General features: G+C 40.9%; 1 protein-coding gene across 2 annotated transcripts in view; it reads left to right on the forward strand.

Annotated features, from left to right (window-relative positions):
- The first annotated feature begins 1,980 nt into the window (after positions 1-1,980).
- Positions 1,981-10,621, forward strand: part of LOC105551161 (chromosome unknown open reading frame, human C18orf42) — a 55,068-nt gene continuing 46,427 nt past the window's right edge. Inside the window, exon 1 of one of the 2 annotated variants that reach the window (XM_011996316.1) lies at positions 1,981-2,542. In XM_011996316.1, coding sequence (XP_011851706.1) covers positions 2,527-2,542 — 16 coding nt within the window. In that variant the 5' untranslated portion in view covers positions 1,981-2,526. The remainder of the gene's footprint in view (positions 2,543-10,621) is intronic. The other variant, XM_011996315.1, reaches the window with a different exon arrangement.

A 10,621-nucleotide genomic window follows, 5' to 3' on the forward strand; every position in this document is an offset into this window, starting at 1 on the left:
TTTTTTTTTTTTTTTTTTTTTTTTTTTTTTTTCACTCTGCTGATAAAGACATACCTGAAACTGGGAACAAAATAAAGTTTAATTGAACTTACAGTACCATATGGCTGAGGAGGCCTCAGAATCATGGCTGGAGGTGAAAGGTTCTTCTTACATGGCAGCGATAAGGGAAAATGAGAGAGAAGCAAATGCAGAAACCCCTGATACTGATAAACCATCGTATCTCATGAGACTTATTTACTATCATGAGATTAGCACAGGAAAGATCAGCCCCCATGATTGAATTACTTCGTCCTGGATTCCTCCCACAACACATGGGAATTCTGGGAGATACAATTCAAGTTGAGATTTCGTGAGGACACAGCCAAACCATATCACTGCTGAATCATAATCTTTTATTTTAAAAAGATCTCCATAGGATTCTTATGCACATTAATGTTTGAGAAACACTGATCTAACATATTTTGTTTGCTTTCCCATGGGGTGTACTCTACTCCCAGGGTACAGTGATTTCCTGGAATGAGTTTAATTAATTGAGATTGGGCTCTCTCTTAATTAATCCATTAACCCATCTTACAGCTAATCCTTACAACAAATCTTCAAGATACCTTAATCTTTATATTGCAGATGAGATAGGACAGGTTAGGTAACTTATTTAACGTCATGCATCTAGTAAATGGTGAAGATGTGGTACCTGGGTCTCAGTCTGACTGATTCTCAAGTCTTTTGTTGTTGTTGTTCCTATACTATATTGCTTTTCCTTGAACTTAATCATGGGTAACTGTTTATGTATTGGGAGATGAAAGCCCATTTAAACATAAGGGCTAAAAGAGAGCACTTTTGAGTGTGTTAAAAGAAAAACACCTTTCATCCAAAAATTATTTAAATACTGTTTTACACTTACCATGGGATGAAGAAGACAGAGTGAAGTATCACTGGAGAAACTTGGCAAAATGGGAGAACTCCATCCTGTCGTGCACACACTTCATCCTGCCCATCAGCTGACTTGCATCTTGTTGCTGCTGGGGTAGGACCCATATGTTCAAGCCTGTGTTGAGCCAGGTGCTAAGAGCAATACTGATTGTATTATGATGAGGCTGCCCATATGCCTCCATGCAAACTGTCGTTCAAAAGCTGTAAAACTATTTGCATTTTTAATCTATCAGATGGCTTTGAACAAAACCAGTGCCAATAAGGTTATTTGGATGCTTTACATTTGCCAAAAGACTCTAGAACTTATAGCCATCAACCAATTATTAAGAGATACTTAATTTTCAGAATAGTTACATTTTCCAGGGATAGTTGCAAGTGAAGAAACCCCATAAAACACTGGGGATGACCTTGATTACCTTTGTTCTTGGAAAACCTTATTTAGCTGGAAAAATGGGGGAGAGGCTGGAGGATTCTGGGTGGCTTTAGCTTTGGGTTTGTAACCCACATGGACCTGTTTCAAGCTGGGTGACATCTAGTGTGGGCTGTTCACACTGCACAAACATTATTGGGGAATAGGTACCTAAAATGAGCAATGATTAGGAGCATGAAGTGAGCATAAGGCAGTCCCAGTACCTTTAAGGTAGAACTGGGTGTATGGAGGGGGGGATGCAGACACAATTTTCAGCTGGGTGAGGATAGGAGAAGAACTGATGTTTCTTGATTGATCTCAGGGCTGTTCTCACACTTGCAGGGGGCTCTGTTGGCTCATCCTTGTAAAGGGTGTATGAGTTCTCTTTCCAGTGCCCTGGCAGGCCTTGCTTTTTCTAAAGTGATGACCTTGAGGACCTTCAAGCTTAGGAATTTTCAGAGCCGGATTTGCCACCTGGGAGCGGAACCTGACAGTGGCGCCCTCCTCGAGCGCTCCATAGTCACTCTGTCCTTCCCTCCTGCTCTCTTCTGACGTTAGCAGAGGACTGGGACTCGCAAGAGAGGACTCACGGACCTCTAGGACCTATTAACTTGTCAGACCCGCCCCTCTGTTCAAGCCCAACTCGGAGAACTCAGCGTCATCCTCAAGAGTAAAGAAAGCTCTTAGAAGTGTTTTTTTTTTTTCTTTTTTTTCTTTTGACAAACCTGTCTTAAATGTCAGTCCAATATCCACGGGGGCGAGCCACAGCAGGTAATTAAAAGCAATTAGCTGTCCCCCTGCCGGGAAGTTTACCTTTCCCTCTCTTCCTCTTCCGTCCTTCCTCGCCGCGTGAAAGCGGTGGAAGTGCTTTGCTCTCTGAGCAGCAGTGTGCGCCGCCGAGCTGGCACAGGAATGAGGGATGGACTGAGCGGGGATTCACTCTCCTCCTCCCGCCGCCGCGGTGGCCGCGGGCGCAGCGGTGCATTGTGGAGGGAGAGCGCGCCGCGGCGGTTGGAGCTTCGGCCCCAGGAGCTAACGGCGGGAGCTGTCCGTGGTGCTGACCGTCCCGCCCGCCGTCCGCCCAGGGCGCTCTCCTGCGCCGGACCCCGCCAAGTCCGGCCTTCTTCCCATCTTCCGTCTGCCTGTCTTTCTCTCTTAACCTAGGGGCGTAGCGGCTGGAGGAAATCATGGTGTTCGCTCCAGGTACACCGCACCTTGCTTTTTCACCAGGTATCTAGTAGGGAAGCGGGGTAGAGGACGGAGAGGAGAGGGAGAAAAGGCCTCTTTACCTTGCGGCCCATCTGCGCCTGTTGGAGTTAACTGTCTGCGCTCAGGGGCCAGGGGAGTGCCTCGGCGCGTCGCCTTCGCTCCTCTCGCCAGTCCCGCCCCATCTGTCCTCTAACAATCTCCAGCCTTTCCTCGCCCCAGTCCCGCCGCTCCTCTTCCCACCTAGCTCCTCCACACCCATCCGAGCTCAGGCGCCTTAAGAACTGGGACTTTCGCCAGCAGCACCGGCACCTACACGGGCGAGAGAGTGGAGAGGTGTGGCGGAGAGTAGTGGGCTTCGGGCTACTTGCGTGGGAATCTCCTTCACTGCTACTTCCCCCTCCGCAGAATTGGCAAAGTGACCCGGGTCCTCCTGGCCTCCCGAGGAGAAGGAGGCGAAGTGGGCGAAGCCAAGGGGAGTAGGACGAAGGGCAGAGGGGCGATACTCCTTAAGGAATTAGACCTGAAACTCCGGCCCGAGGCTGCAGCACAGAGGCAGCTACTGCGGCGCTGCTGGAGGTTGCAGTGTCTTTTTGGAGCAGGCGGTGAAGGACCTTGGTCCCTTTGCTGCTCTCCGTGGCTAATAGTTGGCGAAGAGTCAGATTTGTCTGCGGTTGACCGGCTTGCCGGCGTGTGCGTGCGTGTGCATTTGAGTCCGCCCCACTGGAGCAAGTGAGGCCGGACTAAGCGAGGAAGCGGGGAAAAGCGTGGTCATTGTGAACGTCCGACGCTGTCTCTAGGGGTAGATCCAAAGTATTTCTCTCTCACACATTTTAGGGTCTGATTTCTTTAGAGACGGCCAGAGAAAACAGGGAGTGGGGAAGACTGGAGGGGCCTAGAACTCTAGCTTTGTTCCGAGGGTCTTTAACTTGAAAGACTGGTATGCATTTGCTGTGGTCATGGCTTCAGATGGCTGGGGAGAAAAGGCATAATGCATTTTTTTAAGGGAAGAATTAAGTCTTTTCTTCAGAAAATTCAATTAGCAAAACTTGAGAAGAGGAAGTCAGTCCGCTCCCCTTCCCCCTCAGAATGCTAGCTGGGAAGGGAGGGATGAGTTTCTGCAGGTTCTGGCTTTACCACAGGCAGTGGTTCTTAGAGGAAGGCCTTAAAGCAATGCCCAGGAGCTCTTCCTTTGCCCATCCTAAAAAACTCAAGGGAGGAAATTGTTCCATATAGTGAAGGACATTCAATCAATACTGGAGCAAGGAAGTTGGAAAACAGCTCTTTGCCGCATTTATACAGCACTTAACACTTTACAAAGCAGTTTCATGCTGCTATCTCATTTGATCTCCTAATTACCCTGAGAGTTAAGGAATACTACTCTACCTACTCTACCATCCCCAGGGAGGCTGGTTCCAGATAATCTTGCTAGTCTCAAATGGAGTTTTCTGACCTCACAATCTGTCTTTTTCTCCCACAATCTTTCTTCCCGACAACATGTCTCGCTGGCTCCAGGGGTAGATGATTTTTGGTCCAAGGTCAGCTGTAGCCAGAGACTCAGCATATCCTTTCCAAGGAGGGGAAGGACATGGTGTTGTCCAAGAGTTAGGGTTGTTGGATGATGTTAACTAGGCATTTTTCTAAAAGCGAGATCGTGAGTGATGGCTAGTGTAATGAACAGTGGGGAATTTCTGGAGTGGACTGGCTTGGTTTAAAGAGCCCACAATTTGGACAGAACTTTATTTTGCCATTTTGCTTTCAAGTTTTGTATTAGTGTTTTGTTCTGTGTGGAAAGTAGAAGTTATTCATAACTGTCAGAGATGGCATAAATTGACCTGGATAGGATAGATACAAAAACCTCTGGGGAAATATTGTTTGTTTGTTTGTTTGTTTTTTTGTATCACTTCTTCAATTTTGGGGTTCTCTTGAAAAATCATAAGCATTTGGGACAATAAGAACAGGGTGCTAAAAATGTCAACTTACCTTCTCATTTATGGACCATTTATTTTCTAATTCATATAGTGATGTGTATTATTCTGAAAGAAAAGCAGAACAATGAATTGCTTTTGAACTCTGCCAGATTTTCAGCACTGCAACCTCATTTCTTGCCTATTGCTTTTCTAAATCTCTATAATAATCTGGGAATCCAGATGTTTTGTACTAGTTAAAGAAAATACACTCCCATCCCTTTTTTCCAAGCTAACCTAACACTCAGAAAGGGAAGAAACAGGGTCATATGCTAAGATCACTCCAAAATTATTAAAAGCATGTTATGTAAGCCAAGATGAATATAACAATAAATTAACAAGGAGCTATTCATAAAATTGGGTCAGTGGGTACTGTGCCCTTCAAAGCACATTGTAGCTTTTTTGGATTTTAGCACAGGAGGGCAAGAACCCTGAGGTATAGTTCTGAACTTGCCTCAGCTGACTGGTCTGCCTTTGAATGATTCTCCTGGCTCTTTACCTTAAAGGCAAAGGTGAAAAGTGACAGATATTTGTAGAACAAGTTCTAGTCCAGAAGTACAATGGAATGAGGGAGAATTAGAATGAGACTTTATTAACCCTATTTAGGATTCAGTTTTATATGCCATAAAATATTGTTATATTTTCTTGTTTCAGTTAGTCTATAGATTGTAAAGAGTATAGCTTAAGTTGAACAGGTTATTTGGGTTGTTTTTCACTTTGTGTGGGGCAGACAGTTCAATTCTATTTTATCCTCTTTCTCTTATTATTAATAGACTATCATTTAGGAGGGTTTTAATTTTGTGCATGTCAGTTTTCAAACCCCTTAAAGGTAAGGGGCATGACTACTAATTTTTTAAGGATTTAGTTACTTGAAGCCCATCACTTATTTATGCTTCCCTCTAAAGGAAATATACAAAATTATTAACAGTTAAATGAGGTATAAAGTATACATATAAATTTCTCTGTAAGTACCATATATACCTAAATAGAAGTTGAGCTAGGCTACATGACTTAAGCTAAAGACCAAAATGAGGCCTCTTGCTTCCTTTTCCTAAATTGCTTTATTGCTCCCTCTCTCATCCCCATAAACTGAAGGTAGAAAATTCCAAGAGAAATATGAGAAAGCTAAGAAGCATACTACCAAGGCCAAAGGAAAGGGGATAACACAACCAATATGGAGAAATATATTTGTCCCAAAATACTAAACTGATCCAGGTTATTTAGGCTGTGGCTATAGCAATATTTTACATTCGGGAGGAAAAACATTTATGGGAGGAGTTCTGTACTTCTAATACAGTGCTCTTCTGTATTAGAAGTATCTAATATCAAGGAATTATTACTAATTTGTAGACAAAGTCAAAGAGGAACAAGAAACAAAGACCACTGACCATTGGTATTAAATGTGACAAAGTACACAAGGGAATGTTAGGATATTTCTTGGCCTAATTCCAGGAAGAGAAAGAGGGTATGTTCACAAATTCAAATGCCTTTTCAGTGCCATGGTTTCACCCAAAGATTTCCAGACTCTGAAAAATCAGATTTCTTTTCCTAAATTGCTTCATCCTTGAGGAACAGCTAATAGGAAACAGAGGGTGAGGTAGAAAGTGAGGGCAGAAGTTACCTTATCCCTAGGCCATTCCCCACTTTCTTTCATGATTAGTATATAATTCAGGGATTAGTCTACCTTTCTTGTGAATAAGCCTAATATATATATACTTGATTTGCTTTGATTGCCTTCAAGTCAGGTGAATTGCCAACATAAAAATATTTCTTGTATTGCATAAAAAGTAGGCAAGGTTTGATAACAAGGATTTCATGGAGGAGTAAAAATGGTGTAATTGTAAGCAAAAAGACAGCCAGTCTCTTGCCATCTAAGCTCCATCTGAAAAATATTTGGCACCAATATTTCTAGAAAGAACTTCCGAAGACATGTAAGAAAATATTTATTGCAAGGTATTTATAACTTTTATTAATTTATATAAGCCTCTTAACAAATTCCCAACACATTGATAAATAAATAAATTATATATCTGACTGTCTTAACTGTGAGGCTTGCAATCTGCCAACACAATAAATTCTTTTCTGTTAGCATAGTCTTTCAACTTCTATTTATGTATTATTTTAAAAATTTACATACAGTAAAATTGGCTTTTTTGGCGTAGAGTTATATGAGTTTCAACATATGTATAGATTCATGTAATGACCACATAACAGTTTCATTGCACCTAGTTTTTTCATGTGCTACTCCTTTGTAGTCAAATCATTCCCCCTTCCCCCTCACCCCACCTACCTCTGGTGACCACTGATCTCTTTTCTCTCCCCATGGATTTGCCTTCTCAGACTGTTGTATAAATGAAATCATACCAAGTTTTAGACCACTGGGACTGCTTCAACAAAATACCATAGACAGAATGGCTTATAAATGGCAGAAATTTATTTCTCACACTTCCGGAGGCTGGAAGTCCAAGTCCAAGATGCTGGCAGATTCGGTGTGTGGAGAAGGCCCACTTTCTCACAGACAGCGCCTTCTGTAACCCCAGTACTTTGGGAGGCCAAGGCAGGAGAATTATTTGAGGCCAGGGGTTGAGACCAGCCTAGAAAATTTAGAACATAGTGAGACCTTGTCTCTACCAAAAAAAAAGAAAGAAAGAAAGAGAAGAAAAATTGGCTGTATGTGGTTGTACATGCCTGTAGTTCCAGCTACTAGGGAGAATGAAGTGGGAGGATCCTTTTTGAGCTACGATTGAGCCACTGCACTCCAGACTGGAAGATAGAACAAGATCCTGTTTCTAAAAACAAACAAAAACAAAACCTAATTGACTATATTTATGAGCATCCATTTTAAAACCCTTTAGTCTGTTGAACTCATCCACATGTGTATCCTTTCATTAAGACCACACTGTCTTTGTCACTATAGTTTTACACATTTGGAGCATGCCTAATCCAAAAATCTGAAATCCCAAATACTCCAAAATCTGAAACTTTTTCAGCACTGACATAATGCCACAGATAGAAAACTCTACACATACTTAACATAGATTTTGTTTCATGCACAAAATTATTTAAAATATCATTTAAAGTTACCTTGTATGTGTATAAGATGTATATGAAATATATGTGTATAAGAAATATACGTGTATAGGCTATAGGCATAAGATAGATATATATGAAATGTGAATGAATTTTGTATTTAGACATGAGTCCCATTCACAAGATAGCTCATTATGTATGTGGAAGGATTCCAAAATCTGAAAAAAATCCAAAATCTAAAACACTTCTTGCTCTGAGCATTTTGGATAAGGGATACTCAACCTGCAGTAAGTCTTAAAACCAAATAGTGTAAATCCTCCAACTTTTCTTTTTTTTCAACATTGTTTTGGCTACTGTAGTTCCTTTACCTTTTCATCGAAATTTTAGAGTCAAGTTGCCTATATCTACATAAAATCCTGCCTAAATTTAGATGGAATTTCCTGAAATCTATGGATCAGTGTATGGAGAATGAACTTCTTGATTACGTTGAGCCCCAATTCATAAACAGATATGTCTCTTAATTTATTTAGCTCTTCCTTATTTCATCAGAATTTTGTAGCTTTCAGCATATAGATCTTGCATATTTTGCTATATTATACCTAAATGTATCTTTTGGGGGGTGCTATTGTACATGTAATTTAAAAACAATTTGATTTCCGCACATTCTTTGCTAGTATAAAGGTATGGTTCAGTTTCTCATGTTGACCTTTTCTATGTTCTTGCTTCACTGTCTTATTAGTTGTAAGAGATAAGTTGTAGATTCCTTAGGATTTTTAAATGTAGACAAGTACTTTGAAAAAAGTTTTATTTTTTCTTTTCTAATTTTATGCCTTTTTGTAAACTAGTGCTTCTACTACAATACTAAATAGGAGTAATAAGAAGACATTCTTTCCTTGTTTACAATCTTAGGGGAAAGCAAATTGACTATATTTGTCTTTTACCATTAAGCATTATATTAGCTATAGTTTTGTTTGTTGTAGACACTTTTTATTAGGTTAGAGAAGTTTCCTTCTATTCCTAGTTTGCTGAGAGATTTTATCATCAGTAGATGTTGAATATTTTCAAATGTTCCCTCATCACCAATTTACATATTGAAATCCTAACCTCCAATGTGATGGTAATTGCAATAGGGCCTTTGGAAGATAATTAGGGGTAAATGAGGTCATGGGGGTGGAACTCTCATAAATGGGACTAGTAACTTTATAGGAAGAAACATGAGAGAGATTATCTCTTTCTCCACCGTGTGGGAATACAGGAAGAAGGCATTCATAGTGCAAGTTAGGAAGAGAGCCACACACCAGGAACTGAATTGGCTGGCACCTTGATCTTGGACTCCCTACTTTCTAGAACTATGTAAAATAAATGTCTAAAGTTAAAGCTATCCAGTCTATGGTATTTTTCTTATAGTAGCACAGATTGGGCTACTATTCGAAAACGATGTGAATTTTTCAATTTTTTCTGCTCGTATAAGACAGATTGTATAATTTCTTCTTTAAATGTTTCCTTCACCAGTAAAACCATCTGGTTATAGAGTTTTGTTCATAGGGAGGTCATTAACCACGAATTCAATTTCTTTAATAGATACAGGACTATTTTGTTTATCTTGAGTGAACTTCGGTAGCTTTTTAGTAAATTGGCCTGTTTCATTTAATTTGTTGAATTTTCATGAATACAGTTGTTTGTAATGTTTTCTTATTTTCTATTTAATGTACATGGGTTCTATAGTAATAGCCCCTGCTATGATTTGAATGTCTCCTCCAAAACTCATGTTGAAATTTAGTTGCCATTATAACAATATTAAGAAGTGGACCTTTAAGAAGTGATTAGGTCATGAGGATTCTCCCCTCGAGTGGAGTAATTTGTTATTGCAGAAGTGAGCTGCTGACAAAGGGATGATTGCAGCCCCATTACTCCCTCTGTCTCACATGCTTACTTTTGCCTTCCACCATGGGGTGACCCTTGCCAAATGTAAGCATCATACTCATGGGACTCCCTGGCATCCAGAATTGGGAGCCAAATAAACTTCTTTTCTGTATAAATCACTAAGTCTGTTGGATTTTGTTATGGCAACACAAAATGAACTAAGACAGAAAATTGATACTGAGAAGTCGGACTGTTGCTATAACAAATACCTGAAAATTTGGAAGCAACCTTGGAACTGAGTAATGAGTAGGAGCTTGGAGAATTTGGAGGAACAGACTAGAAAAGTCTCTATTGCTGTGAACAGAGCATTAAAGGTGATTCTTGCGGGGGCTCAGGAAAAAAAAGAGAGCTGTAGGAAAAGTCTGAAATTTCTGAGAAATTGTTTAAGTGGTTGTGACCAGAATGTTGGTAGAAATATGGATGATAAAGGATAAGGCCTCAGATGAAAATGAAGAACAAGGGGTTGAAAATTGGAGTAAAGGCTATCCTTGTTACAAAGTAGCAAGGACATTGACTGAATTGTGTCCATGCCTGAGGGCTTTACAGAATGCAGAGTTTAAGAGTGATGAATTAGGATATCTGGCATGGTTACTTTTAAAGGCATGCAGTTAGAGGTAAGAGGGAAGGAATGACTTAAAGATAGAATTTATAATTAAAAGGGAAGCAGAGAAGAAAAATTTGAAACATTAAGAGCCTGGCTATATAAAGAGTTAAAAAGTGTGTTTGTTAGAGAATGCTGAGGGCAGAATGCTGTGGCCGAGTCATCATTTACTAAGGAGATTACAATGGATAGAAGGAAGCCAGGTGCTGTTCATAAAGACAATGGGAGAAAGATTACGAAGGCATTTCAAAGATCTTCCAGGTTGCCCCTCTTATCCCTGGCTCACAGCTTTAAGACGGCAGAATGGTTTTGGGGGATGGCGATGAGGTGCCCTCCAAAGGTTTGCTACCCAGAGTTGTCTTGGGGCTCTGCTCCCCGCATTTCAGCATAGCTCTCTTTGGCTGCTCCAGCCATGGCTCAAATGGGCTCAGGTGTAGCTCTACCTGCTGCTCTAAAAGGTACAAGTTGTAAGCCTTGGCGGCATCTACACGATGCTTATTCTGCGAGTGCCAGAATACAAAAGCTGTGAAGGCATGCCTTTTTCCACCTGGATTT

Source organism: Mandrillus leucophaeus, unplaced genomic scaffold (assembly GCF_000951045.1).
Source record: "Mandrillus leucophaeus isolate KB7577 unplaced genomic scaffold, Mleu.le_1.0 Scaffold51, whole genome shotgun sequence".
NCBI lineage: Eukaryota > Metazoa > Chordata > Mammalia > Primates > Cercopithecidae > Mandrillus > Mandrillus leucophaeus.